General features: G+C 38.4%; 1 protein-coding gene across 2 annotated transcripts; it reads left to right on the top strand.

Moving 5' to 3' along the window:
- The first annotated feature begins 368 nt into the window (after window positions 1–368).
- LOC149004712 (tryptophan--tRNA ligase, cytoplasmic) lies at window positions 369–20,424 on the top strand. Of its 2 annotated transcripts, none has more exons than XM_089168412.1 (13): window positions 369–627; window positions 883–1,176; window positions 1,267–1,386; window positions 1,503–1,688; window positions 2,800–2,851; window positions 3,000–3,065; window positions 9,130–9,216; window positions 11,412–11,504; window positions 13,284–13,364; window positions 14,803–14,874; window positions 18,530–18,598; window positions 18,758–18,868; window positions 20,081–20,424. In XM_089168412.1, exons 2-13 carry the CDS (start codon window positions 959–961, stop codon window positions 20,129–20,131), a joined length of 1,206 nt encoding a protein of 401 aa, XP_089024538.1. In that variant the 5' UTR covers window positions 369–627; window positions 883–958; the 3' UTR covers window positions 20,132–20,424. The 2 variants fall into 2 exon arrangements, with proteins under 2 accessions (XP_089024538.1, XP_089024537.1); XM_089168411.1 differs by having other exon boundaries at window positions 949–1,176.
- The last annotated feature ends 630 nt before the right edge of the window (window positions 20,425–21,054 follow it).

The following is a 21,054-nucleotide window of genomic DNA, read 5'->3' on the forward strand; positions in this document are numbered from 1 at the left end:
TCCATTTTGGGGTGTCCGTGCAATTTACTCTATATATATTTTTATATATATATTTGTAAACCATATAATTAATGCTTAGTGACCAATTATCTCTTTTTAAAACCATATATTAACACAATGTATTAAATAACCTGAAGGACACTCCTCTTATGTTTGAAATTTGAATATACTTAACACTAGTTAACGGTGTTAGTCTGCTTGAGACCTACACGTAATATATTGCATTAAGGAGACCTAATATTAGTTTATGGTCTTTTAAAAAGACCAACACATAAAAAACTTTTTTTTTTTTAAAGTTTATTTACCTAGGAAAATATGGTTAGATTGGACCATTTTCGCATTGTCTTGCAGCCCACGGTCAGTATCCGGGGGTTTTCTTGTAGCAAAGGATTTGAAATCAGATTAAATCCAAGCATCGCTGTTAACCAAACGCACCCGAAATCTGTTTTCTCCGAGGATCCAAACACTGCCTTATTAAACATTGGAAAAGAAACGACTTCCCTATCGAGTGCAGCGGGAGCCGGGAAGGGAGTTCCTATTGAGTGCCATCTCCATTCACAGAGGGTGCCTGCCTCCTCCTCCTCCTCTTCTCTTTCCCAGTAGACAGGAGCGGCGGGTCTGTTATCGGTAAGCCCATTCATCTTCTCCGCCCTCTGTTCACTGCATCTTTGGTTATCTCATTATTGTCTTTGTCGTTTCATTAAATTCTGAGTATTTCAATAATTGGGAAAAATTGTTCTCTTTTGTTGTTATTTATCTAATTTTTAAGCATACATTTTACCTCTGTTGGGTATCTATTTATTGGCTCCTGAATAAATACTTCAATGGTTACTGTATAGAGTGTGTGTATGTGTGAGACCAAATTTCGTGTCATCTATTCAGACTATTCTTGGTCATCATTGGTCAGTGCTCAACCTTCTGCTCCTCCTGTTCAACTTCTGATTACAGAAAAGGAGAAATGGAGAATAATGAAATGGAAGAGCACAAGGAAGAAGAGGAGCAGGTTGTGAATCCATGGGAGGTAGCAACAAAGGATGGGGGGAAGATCGACTATGATAAGCTTATTGATAAGTTCGGGTGTCAAAGACTCGATGAATCACTAGTCAGTCGTGTTGAACGGTTGACATCTCGCCCCGCTCATGTCTTTCTTCGACGAGGCGTCTTCTTTGCTCACAGGTTTCTATTTCCTGATTCAATTCTATTATTTTCTCACCTGGCTGTCTAGTTCATGGATTGACACAAAACATATTCTTTTTCTAATTATAGGGATTTTAATGAGATACTTGATGCATATGAAAGAGGAGATAAATTCTACTTATATACAGGAAGAGGGCCATCGTCAGAAGCTCTGCATTTGGGCCATCTCATTCCATTCATGTTCACCAAGTACATTTCCTCATAACTGAACAGTATTTATATATATTTAATTAGAAGTGAACAATATTTGGATCTTGTATTGTCGTGGGTTAAAGCTTGTGAGCTTTGTGCACAATCATTTGCAGATACTTGCAAGATGCTTTCAAGGTCCCATTGGTAATTCAACTAACAGATGACGAGAAATGCATGTGGAAAAACCTCTCGGTGGAAGAGAGTAAAAGACTTGCTCGTGAAAATGCAAAAGATATTATAGCGTGTGGCTTTGACATAACTAAAACCTTTATTTTCTCAGATTTCGATTATGTTGGAGGGTGAGTATAATTTACCTTTTATAATTGAGATTTCAATTTTAGGGAGCTACTATTTTATTTTCTGGACTTGTGAGATCATATTAAACAAAGATGTAAATGCATTGCTGGTGGGTAGTATTTTTCATAAACCCCATTTGAGAAAGAACAAACCAGAGCATTCTTGATAAAATAGCCCCCACCCGCTCCGCCCCACCCAAAAAAAGAAGAAGTTATAATAATAATAAACTGCTTTGTAAATTGGAAAAATCCACAATTCCTACTACGGAATAATAACCTATGGGCATAATCCTGGAGGCATATGTAGACTTTTGAGCTCACTGTTAGCAGGTAGAAGTAGAACATCTAGTCTTCCAATTCTTGTGGATTAGGTAGTCAATGGCTAATATGCTTGTTTACACCGACTTATATGGACGAAAGCAGGTACAAATTGGAGGTGTTAAAGAAAGACATCGTGATGCACAAAGAAACTGTTTGCATTTCCTCCCCAGAGTTTAAGCTGCTTGATTTGAATTATCTTTGTAGAGACTTTAGAATGAGGAAGAATACACATGGCACACTTTGAGAAGTAAACTATAGTACATTGGTCTAAGGCCTTTAAACTAAGAAGGCAACAAAGGATACTGCATTTGTTTGATTGTGGAAGTCCATTTGGTGCTTTGTATATATTTGACATTGGGCCAAATGTATCTCAGAAATTTCTTTTCTGTATTCAACGGTTAAGATTTTCATCCTGGGTTTGTTTGATGATGTTCAAACTTCAAAGGCCTCCAAGTGAGTTGGCTTTTTATTTATTTATTATTTTAAAAAAAAATCTTGGATGTGGAGTTCGTAATGATGCTAGGTTCAACCCAATCTTCAAGGTTTCCAAAGCTCTGGAGGAACTTGTGGAATCAGCATATGGTTTCAAGTGTGAACTAGGCAACCCATGTATGGCTTTATTTTTTAAAACAACTTGCTTGTTTACTTCTGTTGACACTGTCAACTGAATTGAACTAGCTCTGGGTTTCTTCCAAGCTAGGTAGTTAATGTTACCCATGCTAGGAATTTCTTTTTTTGGGGTGGAGGTTGTGTTCTAATGTTGTTGTGCTTATGCTACACTTATTTGCTGCAGTGCCTTTTACGAAAATATGGTGAAAGTTGCAAAATGTGTCACATTTAACAAGGTGAGATTTATTCTAAAACTCTTGTATGAAAGGTTTCTCACAACTTCTTTCCTTTTCTTTTCCATAATTGCATCATCCACATCTTCTTCTTTGTTTTGATTGTCCTAACCCCTTAACAAGGATTATTCTGTCAAGTGGTGCAATGCAGGTCGTGGGAATATTTGGTTTTACTCCTGAAGATCATATTGGAAAAATTAGTTTTCCACCAGTGCAGGTAGGTTTTCTCCTGAGTCATCTGATCATAAAGTCATATATTTTGCATGGGAGTTGTATTTGCTTATCTTTACTTCTAGTGCTAATTTAGACTCTCTCTTGTTCTGGCTTTTTTTTTGCTGAACAAAAGTTTTATTAGTTGTTCACCACTGTACATGCTTCATTCTAACCAGGGATGATCGTATATTGGTGGTTGGTTTGTTTTAAACTTTTAAGTTACTAATTTCTGTCCCTAGTTTCTCTTTCTCTGATTTTCTGGGTTAATTGGGGCAAAGCTGATCCTAGTCCTAGTCTTAGCCTTACGTTAAACATTACAGAACTTCTTGCCTTGTGCATGGAGGCATGGGAGTCCTACATACGAGCTTATTTCTAAGTTATGTGGCAACTTAATTAATCACATGACCTCTAAATAAACCATCCATTTTACTTTATTAAACCAGGATTGAATTGGCAATTACAAAGTAAACTCATCATGGAGGCATAGGAGTTCTACTTACTAGCTAATTACTAAGCTATGTGACAACCTAAGTGATCACATGACCTCTAAAGAATCCAACCATTATTTAAATTGAACCAGGATAGAATTGGCAATTACAAAGTAAACTCTTCAATTTTTGGTAGCGGACCTGGATTTCAAAATCTTCTCGTTAAAAGGCAAGGCATAGTCTTTATGGCCATTTCTTTGGATAAGGATGGGAGCTATTGCTGAGCTCTGGTGATAAACATGGAGAGAAGGGTCTAGGACGGTAGAAGACTGAAGAGAGTTAGTGGGAGGGAGAATGGGCACACTGAGAGAATCTGGGGCCAAAAAAGGACTAGTCAAGAGAGCTGGGTCAGAGGAGAGGGGTGAAAGGCCAAAAGGGGAATGAGAAGAATGCTGAGGACTGAGCAAAAGAACTGGCTCATTAAGGTCAGCAGAGTCAGGTGATTGTGAAGGAGGGCTCCCTCCATGGAATGCAAGAGGAGGGCTAGTAATATTAGAAGATGAAGGATGGAGAGAAGATGAAATGTAAGAGGAGGATTGAAGTGGACTGCTGGAGTGGGGCGTACTCCAAAAGAAGGAAATGTAAGAGTGGGAAGGATACTTGGTAGAACTAAAGGTAACAGGTTGGAAGTCAAAGGCAAAAGCAGAAAGGAAGTAGGTAGCTCATTAGAGGCACAAGAAGGGCTGAGATTAATGATGATCACTCAGGAGGGTAGCTGAAAGCAAGACTGCAGGAGTTTCTTGTCAGGGTTCAGAGGGATGCAGGACATTGAAAGGAGACCAACAGAAGCTTAAAGAGGGCTGACATTATGCAAAGGGTTTGTAGACACTGACATTTGGTCATAACTTTCACGACCCCAACAAATGGCACGTGTCCTACTCTTTCACAATGCATACAGATGTGCTGAAGTCCCAGCTTAAATTATAACTATCCATGTACTTTCCGTAGTACTGGATATATACATTGATGTAACCCAGCATCTGGGTTTACCTCTTGGACCTTTCTTTAGGTGGAAGCAGCAAATAAATGGGTTATCAAAGGGTTAGGATTTTATTTATGGGTTGACTTGAGTATCCTAAGGTATAGTTTGTAGAGGAATCTTGGGAAAGATTAGGTTAGCAAAAATCCTGGATGGCTAATGAATTGTGTATCTTTGGTTATGGGAGGTTTTGGTAAGGAATGGGATGAACTAGGGTTTGTAGGAAAAGGAATGGGATAAACTAGGGTTAGTATGGGTAGGGTTTGAGATAACAAAACTTACCCTGGAAGCTTGCGGTGCAGCCTTGGGATAGTTTAGGATCTTGCGGCTAGGGGAAGAAGGATTCGTGAATGGATTTTGGCTCTAGCCTCACTTGGTGATCTTTCTTTTCTTCTTGTATTCCTTCGTTTCTGCTTCTTTTTCCTTTTTTCCTTTCTTTCTTTCTTTGCTTTTTTTTTCTTTTATTCTGATTCTGAAATTTCAGAACTGCCGATCAAATGATCAATAAGAGGGGGAAAAGGAGAGAGAAAGTTTAGGGGAGGTTGCTGTAAGGTTTATGGAAAGGGGGAGAGTGGGGGTTGCTGCCACAAGGGCTAGGAGGGGGAGGGGTAAACTTGCTGCCGCAGGTTAGGGCAAGGGCTGTAGGAGTCTTGCGATGGAAGGGGAGGGGTCTAGGGGTTCTTGTGTAACATAGGGAAAGGGGGAAGAGGGATGGGATTTGCTTACTGCTTTGGGAGGCTGCTTTGCACTTGAGTTGAAGGAGATCACCAAGAACAATGGTGGAATTTCTTGAAAACACTCAGCCCAGGTCGTGTGGTATCTCCTCCAACTCCAAGCTTTCAATTCATTAATCTTCAACCCCACTTCTTTTCAAGAATATGGGGGCTATAAATAGCCTTACATTAAAGCAATCAGATTTGGACCCTCAATCGTGAAAACCTAATTGGACTTAACTACTTGTAACAACACAAAAAAACTTCAAAAACACTTACAAAACTAATAACGAATTGCCAAATGCCAACTAACTAGGACCACAAGAAATAAGAAAATAGAATTTTTTTATCCAAAAGGAATCTTGCAAATAGATTCCAACTTAGATTCTCACATAGACTAGGACTCTTAATTATCTTGACTAAGACATAGACAATTAAAGAAAATAAAATAGTTCTGGACTCCTTAAGACTTGGAGAGGCAAGGAATTCGACTAGACTTAGGACACACCAAGGAGGGGCATAAATGATGACCAGAATACCCCTTAGGGCATTTGGCCAGCCCTAGGTTCTGCATGTCTAGGGGGCTGTTTTGGGCCCAACTTTCAGACCTCTATGGGCCAGCTAACCTTGGTTATGTCATACATACATTTAAAGATCAGCTTTATATTCTACAAGACTAAACAAGAAACTATCACCTTCGTGTCAACCATGTTTGTCAAGGCGACAAGGTGATAGAGGGCAATGAAAACAAAGGCGACACTAGGTTTCCTTGACCCAAAATGGGCCTAGGCGCCTAGGCAGACGCGTTGACAATCATGGTGTCAACCTTTTTTTCTTTATCTTAGACCTGGGCATCTATTGACACTAAAAGTAATGAGCTTCACAAGCCCAATAAGCAATTTGCACAACTATGCGAGCATTATGGTGTGTTAACAAGCAACTCATTCTATTCTTTGTTAAAGTAAAAACTTCAATTCAGTGTCGTAACCATTTTTTCTTTTCATTCATTTACTTCCGTTCGTTCTTAAGTCTTAGACCTAAGCTTCACATGTAAAGAGGATACCTCAATGTAAACCACACAAGTGGCATCAGTCTTAGTCTCAGTCTTGAGGGTTTCCCCTATTGGGTTCCCAATCTTAGTCTCTTAGCACAAGGCCTAGTATCCCTCGTAGGTAGTTATTAGCGGCCTAGACCATATCTTTCTACTTTTTGGTCTTGCTTTATATCTTCCTATTTGGGTACACTAGGTACTAGGGCTTATAGAAGTGGTGCTCGTCAGCATAATAGCTTTTATTCATTTTTTGTCTATATCTTTTAATGTTTCTGGTTTTAGTTTCAATCATGAACCATTCTCTTTTACGTGTAAGATAGAGCCCATATGGCATCATTAGAATGGTTCATAGGGTAGCAATTAAACATGGAAGCATGATCCTAATTTATACGATTGCATGATAACAATCCATTAAATATAAAAACAAACATTAAGGTATGGTATGACTACCATTCTTGTCTTAAACCATGATTACATCTAACAATCTCATGTCAACATGTTCATTAAGGATAAAAGAACATTAAGAACATTACAATTACACACTAAAATAGGTTTATACATATTACTTAGCCAACCTTGTCTTGTTTACCCTTTCCTATTGCAAGGTCAAGTCTCAGTCCGTCCTTTTTCTTTTTAGCACCCTTCCTAGAAGACATTTCATTTCATTCCATAAGGTCTACAGTATGTACCTTCAATAAGTGTACAGTTACATTAATGTCCCCAGACATAAAGCCCACTCCATTTTCATTCAATTTAAGACCTCAAATGGGTGCCATTTACTTTAGCATTCACTATGGGGCTCATAGGGAATAAAAAATTAGGTTAATTGGGGCACTTCGGGACTATTTGGACCCTAGGTAACCAAAAGCTGCTGATGTAGAGTGGCAGCAAAGAGCTGCCTGCCGCTCATTTCTGTCCTGACAGCCCTAAAGTGTGTTTTGGTCCTGTTTGCATGGGGTTTTTGACCCAGATCCCTTTTGAATTCAGAAAATTCCTATCTTGGAATTCTTGATGGGATCTTGCTCTCTCTTTATTTCTTTTTTGTAATCTTGATCTTTCTTGGGTTGGGAAACTTCTGCAATTAGGGTTTTATTGAATTCCTAAGCTGCCACAGGTTAAAGAAGAAGAAAGAAGAAGAAAGAAATGGGAGGGGAAAGGGCAGCTGTACTAGGGGTTTAGGGTTAGAGGAGGGTGAGGGATGAACTAGAGCTGAACGGGAAGGGGTCCTAGAGGTGTTGCAGGGGTTGGGAAGGGGCTGGGATGTCTGCATTGGAGGGGAAAGGGTGGGGGAGGTCTTGCGTGAGCTAGGGAAGAGGGAGGAGGGGCTGGGAGGGGCGGGGCTGTAGTGAGGAGGGCTGGGATGGGAGGGGAGGAGGGGCTGTACTGACTTGGTTAATGGTGAGAGGCTGCTATGAGTGCTGAAGTGCTAGTGGATTTGAAGATCACTTGCAGAAATTGAAGACGAAACCACTCTAAATCCATTGCAAGAAGACCACGGCTTTTCTTGCCTCCAAGATTGGATTAATTATAGTCAGTTCAACTTAAAGATTACATGGTTTGGAGGCTTTATTTATAGCCTCAAATAAAGAAGAGAAGTTGAAAAAAAAAAAAAAAGAAGAGTCACTAAGGCACCGTTTGTCTGCAAAGGTGGGGTGGGAAAAAGGGGGTGGAAAAAATAAATATGTGGGACCCATATGTAATGGGGTAGGGGAATAGGAAATGAAAGGATTTTGTGAAAAACTTTCAAATGTGGGTCCCATTTTATTTTTTTTCACACTTTTCCACAAAATTTGACCTATTTAGTGGGACTTTGAAAAGGGATGGGGTGGGAAAGTCTGCATGCCATGTTAGCAGTCAAGCTTCCTTGAATTAAGGAGGCTTGTTTGCCAACTTTCCTACCCTAGTGAGCCAACAAGCCACACTTTAGAATCTCATGGAAAAATTTACTTTTTCCCACCCCACTTCATCAACGGTTCCTAAATTGGAAAACCAACAAAACTAGCTTAACTACTACTTGACTAAGACTATGACTCAAACAAGAAAACTCAATAACTAACTCTAGAGGACTCCATTCCAAATTCTAAGAGTAGATATGAAGTCCTAAAGATTAGGAGAATTAAATGGACTCTAATTATGGGATCCCAACATAACTTTTGAATCTTACCTAAATGAGGACTTTTGAATAACTTGAAAAAATACTATTCAGAAAAATAAAATAAAAATATACCTAAGGTCCAAACAATACCTTGGACCTTCTGGGACCTATATCTTGTTATCACAAATTTGGGAAAATTATCAAAATGTCCCTGCATCGAATTAGGGGTCCTAGTTTTATAGAATCAACCCTAGGCCCTGTGGAACCCCTGGAAATGATTTACATCATTTCTTGGCAGGGGTCAGAGGGATGTAGGAAGTTGAAGGGAGACCTACAGAAGCTCCAGGAGGGCTGACATGCTGCAAAGGGTTTGTTGACACTGACATTTGGTGATAACAGTAGGACGGACCGTAGGATGATGCAAGGGAGAGCCAGGAATGCTTTGTCTTTGTGCTGGTTACCTGGTTAGTGTGGACTTTTCTGATGGCCTCCCCCAGGAGAGGTGAGACGGCCTCCCAAAGGAGTGGGAATTCATACACAATTTGGAAATTAGTATACGAGTATATCTTGCCTTGCCCAAAACTACACCGGGTTCAAAGAGAAAGCAAAAACAGGAAATCAGTGTGTGTTTAAAATTAAATTGGATGTGTAATGCTGTGCTAAGGTGCTTGTCTCTTCAGGGTTACCCTGATAGACCATTACTACCTATTGGATCCACTCAAAATCTTAAGTTTGACTGCAGGCTGTTCCTTCCTTCCCCAGTTCATTCCCCCATCTCTTCCCTGGCAATGATGATCTCCGTTGCTTGATTCCATGTGCAATTGACCAGGTATGGTCCTCTTTGTTGACTATTTATTTGTTTTGGCCACATCATGTAGTTGTAATGTTTCTGGTTTAAAATCTCTTATTGGTTCTGCCTAATTTATTAGTTTGTTTGAGCAACTTGAAACATATATCATTTATGTTTTCTGTGTACTAATTAATAAAAAATTGACAATTTTATATTGAAGCTTAAAAAAAAATTGCTAATTTTGTAATACTGAGCCTATATCCATCTCTCTTTCCATTTTGCTTTTGGGTGTAATGGTGTATCAGGGTATCTTGTTGTATAAGGCTCCTTGTTGGAGGTGTTGTTATTGTAGGTTGTCCATATGTATGCTTGTCTTGCATTCCCACTTCCATCAAATGGATTTTCAAAGATGTTTTTGTTACCACGAATTTCATCCTCTGCTTTTTATATTTGCTAATAAATTCCCTATTTTTTGTCATTATAATTTTGTGGACAGTTAATAATTTTCTTTCTATTTAGTACCATAACATTTTCTGTATTTAGAAATTGGGAGCTTATTTAGTTCTCAATATAGGCTAGGGTGATACATGCCATAAGTGGCATATTTATGCAGGACAGGATCCATTTGGCTGGCTCGCATGTTGGTGATTCCAACTTGGCATACGGAAATTTATCCAGTCCATTTTTGACAAGGAAATGGACCATCCATTTCCTTGTAGATGTATGACATGTGTCCCAACATCACATCATATGGTTGAAATCCATTTATAAGTCACATCAAAGAGTTGCGATTAAATTTAAAAAAAAATGATGTGATTTGTAAATGGACCTCAACCTTTTGATGTGATGTTGGGACACATGTCACACATCTACAAGGAAATGGATGGTCCATTTCCTTGTCAGAAATGGACTGGATATTAGTCAATTGATCTACTTTAAATGATCTAGTCATTCTCTCAAGACTCTCTTTCTGCTTCCCTCTCTCCCTTCTCCCTACCAGATCTCCCCAGGGCTAGTATAGTGTGCACGAATTTCGACAAAATGCTTGAGGAGAAGAATTCTGTACATTATGAAAGGTGATGATTGTTTAATCAGGTTTGCTTATGGGGCTTTGTTTTTGTGGCCCATCTAATGGGGAGGTAAGCTGAAATTAAAATAATGTATATGTGTGCTACTGAGAGGATTTTGTAATATGTATGCATATGAATCACAAGGATTGTTTGAAGTAAGGCTCTGTATCATTTCGCATAGTGTGATACTGGCCAATAAGCTTCTTTTCCCCCTGATTCATGAAAAGTAGTATCTCTAGTATATTGTACTGTTACGATAGGATATGATACACTCGATATATATTGGTAGTGTTGGTATGTCTGACATAAAGATATTAAGTGAGCACTAAGTGTTCATATGTACTGAAATATTGGCTGATTCAGTTCGATATCCAGAAACAAATGCAGCGAGCTTGAGGTGGCACAGAAACCCAAAAAACTCACCTTGAAATCCTCAAAATCTTTTTCGAAAAAAACTGTACTTTTCATGCTTGCAACCTTGGGGCTTCCATTCAACATTTGAAAACGATTCAAGTGGTGGAAATTCATCAGCCTTTGCATCACCCAACTAGTTGAAATCAAAGATTGAAGTAGATTTCATAAGAAAAAGTAAATGGTTTTTTAAGATACTGATTTTATTAAATTTTGTTCAGATAAAGTTGTTTGCTATAAATCTGTGCGTTTAGATTAAACTTAGCTATTAGATGCATCGAAGTCTAACAAGAATTTGAAATCAAATCCATGATTTTTCTGCCGGAAAACGAAGACGTATTTCTTGAACCTTCTTCCCTGCATTTTTTTTAATGCATGATGGAGTGATTTTATATTGCTTGTTTATATTGTTTTCTCACAAGTGTTCTTTTCATGTGTATCCTGATGGACCTTACCATTTTCATGCATTTCTGCACCATTTGACATGTATTGCGGATACAATACAATTTGTATATTAGAAACACCCTACTGATATGACACCTTATACTGGTATTCTGAACCTTGATTAGAGTACTGCATTTAGGTCTTCTTCTACCCAAGTAAACTTTTCTCTTGCACTGGAACCTTTTCACCATTGGCTTTTATGATTTTTTTTTCTCTCTCATTTTTTTTGCATCTCATAGAAGCAAGGTAACTGCATCTTTCTTTTCTTCTAACTAAACCCTGATGCCAACTGGGGTTTGATCTGCTCAGGATCCTTATTTCAGAATGACACGAGATGTTGCTCCGAGAATTGGATATCACAAGCCTTCATTGATTGAGTCATCATTCTTCCCTGCCCTGCAGGTATTCTGACTCTCTTGCTTCCTCTTGTATGATAATATGGATGCTGGATTCTTTTGCCAAACTCCTTATGAATATTTGATTAAGTTTTGTTTTTATATCCTTGTAATCTTTACCATCTTATACTAGCTGTTGAATATCATCATGATTCCTACTGGTTGCTGTTCTGTAGTTACTTTTACTGCAAATGTGGATTAAAATAAATAAATAAACAAAAATGATAAGTGTATAGGAATGAAGATGTAATGAAACTACTACTTTTTACCAAATTTCACTTCTAAATGTCTAGAGGATATCATGTACGGAAGATCTTTGTTATGTATAATTTTTATTTTTTTATTTTTAATGTTGGGGGGGGGGGGGATTTAGAAATCAATGGTTGGGTCAATCATATTATGGCCATAGAACTAAATTTTGTTTCGTTTTGCAATTTCATCAAAATACTCCTGATTTTGGTGCATTTTAGGTGTTTCTTTTGCCTTGGTTTTCATTGGACAGCCTAACTTGAGGCCAATAAACACAATGGAAGTGTTATTTTTGCCTAAAACCTAACCCTAAGTGGTGTTTGCGATTAGCACATGCTTGGTTGTATATGGGCGAAACTGGAAATCTAAATGCATATCTTGAGTCATGGAGGAGTATTCTGAATTCTGGACATAAACAGACCATGACATGGTATGGACAAAGTTATCCCTGTAGTCCGTCATTGCCCTTCTATTGGTACCATCATCAATATAAAGTAGATATCCTACCTTAGGGAATGTGTCGTATGGCTGGCTGTAACCGAATTACGAACGGTTATAACTGTTTGTGCTAGTCTTGATGGATATCGAAAGATGGAGTCCACAAATGATGCAACTGATCCATCCCCATACCCATGTGCAAACATGCTATTGGAATCAGCAGATGAACCATTATATCCATAAAACTTGTATGGTACAACCCCATGGAATTTTCAAAATGTCACCAATTTTTTTGTGATTTGGCGAAATATTGCAAGTTTCGACTCTGAATGGCATTTTGAGTTGGTCAGCTTGAAATTTCTGTAATTTAGCGAAATTTTGCCGAGATTTTGCAAAATTTTGGATCATGATTACTGCTAATCACGAAGGAGACCTCTCTTATTACGTGGATTTATTCTTTTACTTAGTCTCCCATGCGCAGCTATTGTTCATTGTCATGTGCAACAAAAGTAGGAACTGGACGAATGGTGAAGAAATACCAAAACAAGTTTTATACTAGGAGAAAATTTTCTGGGATATTTTCTGTTGAACTAAATGGACACCATTGATTATTTAGTAGGAGAAGATAGGCTTTAATTCTTTTTCTCTCAAGAGGATACAACAGTGGCCATGCATATGCTCTTTAAACTCTGAGTGGATTTTGTAAAAGGTAGATATCATCCCGAAAATTTGGAGGCATGTTGGCACTTGGCAGTAGTAAAAAGATATGATTGTGTGTACCTTTGCATTTATCTACAACTTGCAATGAAGGGGGAAACAGAGTTTGGCTTAGATGGGGCAAGTTAGTGGGAAAAAAGAGTTTGTTTTATATATTTCAATTTTCATGTGCAATTCTGCATTTCTCATTCCCTCTCCCCTCCCCCGCCCTGCGTCTTTTCTCCGACTCCTTGTCCCATTTTCCTTTTAAGTTGGGATAACAACGTTTTTGTTGCTGTTGTTGTGGCGAAGTAGTGATAGTTTCATCTTTTGTATTTGCTTTGTCTTATTGAATTTGCTAGTTGGTGAAGCATAATTTGTTTCTTTTATATGGAATTTGCAGGGGGAAAATGGGAAAATGTCTGCCAGTGATCCAAATTCTGCAATTTATGTGACAGACTCTGCAAAAGTTATAAAAAACAAAGTATGTCTTTAAACTTTCTCATCCAGATTTTATTTATTATCAAATTTAGTTTGCAGATACGCAGGGCAACTTATCTTTGCTTCTTGTTTGCATCTGATGCCTAGACAATTGCCTACTATGTGGTGGGGAACACCAATGAGATACATGAACTAACTGTGATCCATAATTTTGAGTTTTTTCTTCTGTAGTAGTGTAGGACACTTAACCAAATCCTGATCATGACTGAGTGATGGATATCATTCACTTGGGTGGGTTTTTGGGGTTCATGAGAATCTGGGTATATGAAGAACGCAATTTATTTACCTATAAGATTATTTGGAACTTGAAGATTTTATCTTCTTTCTCTTTCTTGGTGTGCTCTTTGCCTTTAGATAAGGTCCTGATGATTGGTTACCTGATTATTTGATGGTCGAGGCTGAGTAATGCATGTGTCTCGTATGAGGGGAACAAGAAAATGGAAAACATCTGTTTGTGAAGGCCGTAGAATTTTTGTGTCTCATGAAGGGAACATTGAAAAAGGGAGAGAATTGATACCCAGTGGTTTTTCTTTCTGTTGCGGGGTGTGTCGGGGCGGTGTTCAGTCTTCGGTAGGGAATGATGCAGTTATATGGTTAATCTGGCGCTAGTTTTGTAATTTTAGTTTATTTTAATGGTGGCACATTCATAGAAGATGGAGTTGAGTTAAATTTATCTTTCAGTTTCAGGATAAGATTAGGAGTATTTTATCCTCGTTATATAAATACATGTTGAATGTATCAGTGATTGAATTTTGGAGTTCAAGGTTTTTTTTCGGTATGAGACAACTGGGATGAAAATGTAATGTGTAGTGAAAAATTTGAACATTTTGCAATGGTAGAGGAACAAGGGGGGATGATGTTGGATTTAAGGAGTGGGTTTTTGAGTGGTAATTACTGCATTTGTATAGCATTCTTTGTTTACAGGTTGCTTTTTCGAATTCAATGAACATAACTTTACATTTTCTCTACAAGGAGAGCAGGGAAAAGGCATCCTTCCCCCTGTCTCCCACCCAAAAAAGGGGGCTCACACCACAGAGGGAACAACAACAATGAAATAGGAATGCTCAAAATATCAGTAATGATTTCTTTGAATATCATTGCTAGTATAGAGGTACACATGACACCCATAAGAAACCTTCAAATAATTAGGGATGAATAACTTTAATTAAGTAATTAAACTATTTGGTTTATCTCAAGAAGAAGCCATGTAACCATATGTGTTTAGATTACAAATAAGAACCTTTTTTGAGACTTTTCTGAGTGACTATACCATGATAGCTGCATATGTTTTGGCCCTTGAAACACTCCCTCTGAATTGTGACAGTAGGTTTTGCGGTGCTTTCCTGTATTATAATCTTTCTATTCTTCTTTTATACAATGCAAACCAGTATACTGACTTGGGTTTATGTTTCCATCCTCAGGTAAATAAATATGCATTTTCTGGTGGGCAAGATTCCATAGAGAATCACAGGAAATATGGAGCAAATCTAGAGGTATCAGTTTATCATTTACTGCATGGTAGTCCTTCTAATCAGGAAGGTCCAAATACCATCCATGGTGTGATATTGGAAGATTGTATTAGATGCCTAAGCAATTTTGAGTGGAGATTGGAGAGGATGAAATCATGTGGACACATTTAAGCATGTCTGCCTCAGGAGCCCCCTCAGAATTTGAAACACTTCCCTACCTTGATTTGCTTGTCAAAGAGAAAATACATAAATGAATGATAGGCAGGGCCATGAAACCTTGCGGTAGTCACTATTGTTGAATCTTTCTTTCTGACCTGATAAATAGAATGAGGTAGTTCTATACCTTGATGATTCAAAGAATCAAGGTATTGTTCTATACTTCTATGTATATAAGTACCATTGTTAACTATGGTGTACAGATGGAGGGCTATCATAACTTGACTAGTTTCTCCTGTATAAAGATTGAAATCAGCTCATCTAAACAGTTATCTATGCTAGAATTCTAATCATCAGATGACTTTAACAACCGAGTTAACTGAATTGTGGGCTTTATCTGCACCAAGAATTGTCATGATAAAGATGTTTTCTGACCTTCTAGTGAACTCAATTCAATTAAAGTCTTCCTAACGGCTTCAATGCAAGTTATCTTTGGACTTCCCATTGTCCTACTTGTACTGTTAACTAGCACTCCCCATCACTTGTTACTGATGCATTTACTAGGATTAGTTTCATATTTCTGCATGGTTTGTGCAGTTAAGCCTATGGGCTCCTGCTCCTCCTCTTCCTCTTCTTCTTCTTTTCTCTCTCTCTCTCTCTCTCTCTCTCTCTCTCTCACACACACACACACACACACACACAAAATTTTGGGTGGAACTTTATTTTGATGGGCCGTGTTGAGTTGCTGTAGCTTAGTATACATATTAGTATGGGTAGTGTAGCTTGAAGGCTTTTAGTAGTTTCTGATTTTGTTGCTTGATCTACATTTTTAAGGCATTGCCTAGGAGGCAAAGCTTTTTGATTCCCTGGGTGATCAATCATGGACCTGGTCAAGGCACCTACATTGAAGAAAACAAGGAAAAAGTGTAAGGCAAAAGTTATTAATTATTAATTTTTTTTTTGGGGGGGGGGGGGGGTGGAGTGGTGATGGATTGGGAGGATAGGGGGATGTGTAAAAATCGATGGAGGCAACTGCAACGACAATAGCACCAGAGGAAGATGGCATTGGCAACAATGTGAAGGCGCTCAATGAGTCTATGATGCAAGCTTCCAATCAATGAGGATACTTGGTAGTAAACTGAGTAGTCCTGGGCCTCAACAAGTCATGGCCATCTAAGTACGCCCGGAACTGAATGGTAGTCAACATGAATTAGTAGATTGATGTTGATGTTACTCCACTCCATCTGCTGTTCGTCTTTGACCGAAGGAATTGTAGTCGTATCTCTAATGTCAGATCAATCCAATGGGCTACACAAGGGCCCATAATGAATGTGGTCTCTCAATCTCAAGCAACCTTCCTGCTGCCCTGTGGAATCCCCTTTTGTCCAACATAATCTTCTTCCTCCTTTATGTTTATCATCTATGCTAAAATAAGCCAATTTATATTACTAGAAGCATCAATGGATATGGACAGGATTTTATGTTGAACCTCCCCCATGGGTTTCGGGGCCTTCACTTTGCAAACTTCGTAGCAATTCCTAATAGGTTCAAAGGTTGGATCCTTCACAGAATGGAACACCCATGCGTTACATGTGAACGGTTTTGTCACTGCCAGTTAAAGCCTTTGGAACTTATCCTTCAGATTGTTGCTCTATGGCTTGATGGTCTTTGCATTCTGGAAAAGCCTGTTCCCTCACCAGGTTTTCCCTCTCCACCATTCTCCCAAATCAGTCCCTCTATCTAACATCAGCTGAACACGCTAAAATGTTCCCCTTCAGTTTCTTATTCCTGCAACGAAGATAGTCCTCTAACAGAGAATATCTGCCTCAACAGTCAAAACTGCTCTGGCTAGACATAACTGTCTCAACATGCCATCTCCTCCCCTCTTTGTCTGATCCAATTTCAGTAAAAAGCTACTTAAAGCATGCATGGATACTCATCATCTGCTTGTTCATCAATTTTTCCCATATTAAATTTCCGGGGTGCAGCATGCTCCTGCAAAAGCTCTTCCTATATTCGTCTGCCTCTGGATACAGATTTTTCTGCATTCATAATTCCACCTTGGGAAGAGCAAAATAACTGTTCAGACATTAAAGGATCTTGTCACTTTGGCTTGCTTATAAGCAAGGTGCATTTTTAGCTGGTTGATGTCCCTTTTGAGATAATTCTTCTGCACAGCCTGCAATGAACTTTATGGATGTCCAGTTCTGATTTATGTATCCCATGTATCCAGCTGGGATTCACCTGCTTAGTAGGTTGATTGCTGGCCATCTATTTTGACAAAAGAAGAAGAAGCTATAATGGTTTTTAAATATTTAAAATCCAGTTCTTTGGTTTTTAAGTATTTAAAATCCAGATGATTAAGAACATTTCCAAATTTGAGGTTATTTAGTCATTTTTTTCTACGAAGTTTGTTTGAATTGCTCAAAAACACATGCATAAAATAAAATTATCAATGAGTCACTGCTGTACTGTGATTTGAGTATTCAAACAATCTGAAACACCTCTGTTTTCCATTAGCTGCTGGGATATTTATTGGGAAATTTTCAGCACCACCCCCGAGTTGCCCCCTAAAATTAATGCCACCCCTTGAGTTATCCAATTTATCACTCAGAGCCCCTGGAGGGTGAAAATATATCAAAGAAACCCCCTGCGGTTAGGAAACCACATATACATGCTGATATAAGCAATTTAATTATTTCAAAAGGACAAGAATAAACTTGAACAAGAAACCCTAAGCTTGACTTGTTTCTTTGTCTCCCTCTATCATCTGCGACCTCCTCCTCTCCCAATCATAAATCCTCTCAAAGTTTGGGATATGGTTCATGGATTGTGTTTTTAAACTTAGGATGTGGGGTAGCATTAGAAATGGATAAATAAAAACTAACTGAGACTAACGGTGTTAGTAATAAGGGGTCTAACTGATAAATTGGGTAACTCAGGGAATGCATTAATATTAGGGGGTAACTCCGCCGGGGTGGGGGGTTGACTTTGATGACCAACCCTCAACTTGCCATTGTGTTCCACCAGAACCAACCTAGGAAGAGAGAGAGAGAAATATCCCTAACAGTGAATATCCTGGATTTGCTAATCTGGCAGGTTGAGGGCCTTGAGGCTTAGGTGAATCCAACCCCTAGGACTGATCAGTCTACTTTTTGTTGACTTCAGTTGCCTACTGGCTGAAGCTAGTCCAATGAATGATTAAGTAGATGAGGTTTCCCAGCCTGAGCCCCCCTGAATCCTTAGGTTAGGAGCCTTACCTGATATACCAACTGGTTTCCATCAATCAGAGTCAAGGCCAAAATTAATAACATTTAGTTTTATTCTGAATTTTTTTCCCCTGTTCAATCAGAATTTTGGGATTACTATTTAACCTTCTTACCACTTCCAAGGGCCAAAGTATTTGTTCATTTTCTGTATGTTTGTGCATAGAATGTTGGTTTTTTGTGTTATTGAAAGTTTGCTTGGTGTCTGCATTTGATTAACATTGATACCTGCATATTTCTTTTTTGATGTTATTCAGGTAGATATACCAATTAAGTACCTAGGCTTTTTCCTGGATGATGATGCTGAGCTAGAGCACATCCGAAAGGTGAGATTGCTACATCCAATCTATCTTGTTCCATGTTGTGGAGAAAGTTTGATACTTTTGCTCTGTTCTATGAACTTAAGACATATTCATGCGTTCTTGCATAGCAGGACATATGACTGGCTTATTTTCTTATTCGAGTGGTATTTCCTTGTCTTTCAGGAATATGCTGCTGGGAGGATGCTAACAGGTGAGGTGAAGAAGCGGCTTATAGAAGTTTTAACTGAATTGGTTGAAAGACATTGTAGGGCACGGGCTTCAGTGACTGATGAGGTGGGATACCTTTGACCTTTTCTCTTACTGATGTTTAAAAAGTTTATGGCTAAATCAAGTTCTTTGTGCTTCTAGTGCTATACCACTTGAAGTTTATATAGAAAGTTGGTTTGTGAAACTTGTAGAAGAATGGGTTTGATGGAATTAAAGAATTGTGTAATGTAGTTTCCTTGATGTTTCTGGGGGTTAACATGGCTAGTCAAGAGCTAGGGTGAAATGAAGATGTAATATGGATGAAGAAAAGGTAGGAATGATCCTATTAGAGCTGGTTAGGAGTAGCTCCAACAATTGATAAGGTATGAGAAAGTTGATTGAGGTGGCACCGTTACATTATACAGAGGCCTTTCAATGCTCCTTACTTAGAAGTGATTCTATCGAGGTAGAAAGAACTAGAAGAGCTGGGGGGCAGACCTAAGACAACCTTAGGGAATTGGTGAGAAAAGTTGTTTTAGCACCATAAACAATGTATCAAAACCTATCTAGTTACGCTAACACAAAAGAAAAAAAGGGAAAAAGGCTGGCAGCAACTTGTAAGAATGTCTGTAAGTCTCTTATGCTATATCAGCTGTGGAACCTGATTGAAAAATTATCCTTGGCAAGTGGGGTTTGTCCAGATCTGGAGCAATGGACTGAAATGTCTTATGGCCTTTTTTTTGGGTTGAATCAAACTATTGGTCCTTGATATCTGAGGGGGTGAAAAAAAATACAAATTTCCTTTTTTTTCATGTCCAAGATTGCCATCCAAATTGATGCCAATGTGCAACTGACACAAATAACAGCTCTGAGATCTTTTTTTCACTGCCTGGGTTTCCTTGGACTCGGTTGCTATTACCAACTATTTTGAGTTTCTATAGATCACTGCCCTCACCGTCCAACTATTTGACTTCTTTAAAGATCACTATCCCCACCATCCTTAACCATTAAATGGAAGTTAAAAAATAGTGTTTGCTTGTTTTGGACCTGGAAGCTCCCCTGAAGATGAATGATATGTTCTTTCACATTATTTTTCTGAGTTATACTGGGCATCAGGCTTCAAGGTTTAGCACCTAAAAGAGAATACAAATTATAACACTTGACTGCTTTTTTCCCCTTCTATAAATGAAAATACGAAATCGTATTTGGTTGTTCATGGTTTATGTTGTCTACTTTTATCTTTGTAATTGAATCTGTAATTAACTTCTTTCTGCCCTTATTTTCTGCTTACTTTTCCAGATGGTGGATGTGTTCATGTCTATTCGACTGCTTCCCAATATGTTTGATTAGGCCAAATGATGGATCCTCCAAGACTCATTTAACAGCATGTCTGGTTTTGTAGAATTAATTTGAACAATGGTTTGTGAATACATGGATTTGAAATCAATTGCTAATGTTACCATTTGAGTAACAGGAGACAACTTGGTCTCTAGCCACTTGCAAGAGCAAACATAAGAACACACATCCCGGTTGCAAATTGCAGCTGAGGGTAGTGTTTCTTTTCTGATTTGAACCGACAACCTATGCTGGTTCAGAAATAACTTACGAAAAAAAGGCAATTTATTAGAACAACACTTGTTATAATTATAAGAATCTAACAGCAAAAAAAAAGGCTTGTTTTCAACTTTTAGACCAAATTCTAACGACTCAGGACTGGAAGTTAACATTATAGGTACAAATCTATAGTTCTAGAGTCCCTAGGGTTTTATTTGATGTCGCCAATAAGCTGGCTGAGTTCATCGGAACTGTTATTTGTACTCTCTTCCGTGAAAGTTTCAAAATCCATGACATGTGTGATTAGAATAAGCTTAATAATATAAAGTGATCTCACTGAAAAAAATTTGGTAGAGCACAAATCTGTTAGATCAAAAGAGCTGTTACAAGCTGAAGCATCTGCATTATATAATTGCATTAGCCAAAGGGTTGGTTAACGGCCAATCCATTGGCAGTTCTTGTAATATATAGAAAAATAGGTGACTCAAAATTTGCTTTAAGCCTGTAAATAGGACAACTAGATAAACGAATGCCACTTTAGTTACCTTGGCTGATGGGACCTACGGATTATTGGATTATTAATTAGGGCTGCAACCTGGTCCTAAATATTCTAATCTAAGCCCATTATCGCCTTAACCCTAATTTTGGGCCAAGGATTATTATCCGACCCTAAACCCTACAAGGTCAAGCCAAGCCTATTCCTACCCTAATTGTCCTTG

This window comes from Hakea prostrata, chromosome 9 (genome assembly GCF_041222555.1).
Source record: "Hakea prostrata isolate BN-2017 chromosome 9, UWA_Hpros_2, whole genome shotgun sequence".
Taxonomy (NCBI): domain Eukaryota; kingdom Viridiplantae; phylum Streptophyta; class Magnoliopsida; order Proteales; family Proteaceae; genus Hakea; species Hakea prostrata.

Bases quoted from the DNA above. Each gene is read 5' to 3' on its own strand.
- LOC149004712 (XM_089168412.1), top strand. From the start codon at position 959: ATGGAGAATAATGAAATGGAAGAGCACAAGGAAGAAGAGGAGCAGGTT. The intron at 1,387-1,502 runs GTACATTTCCTC...AATCATTTGCAG, and splicing joins ATTCCATTCATGTTCACCAA to ATACTTGCAAGATGCTTTCA. The intron at 2,852-2,999 runs GTGAGATTTATT...GGTGCAATGCAG, and splicing joins AATGTGTCACATTTAACAAG to GTCGTGGGAATATTTGGTTT.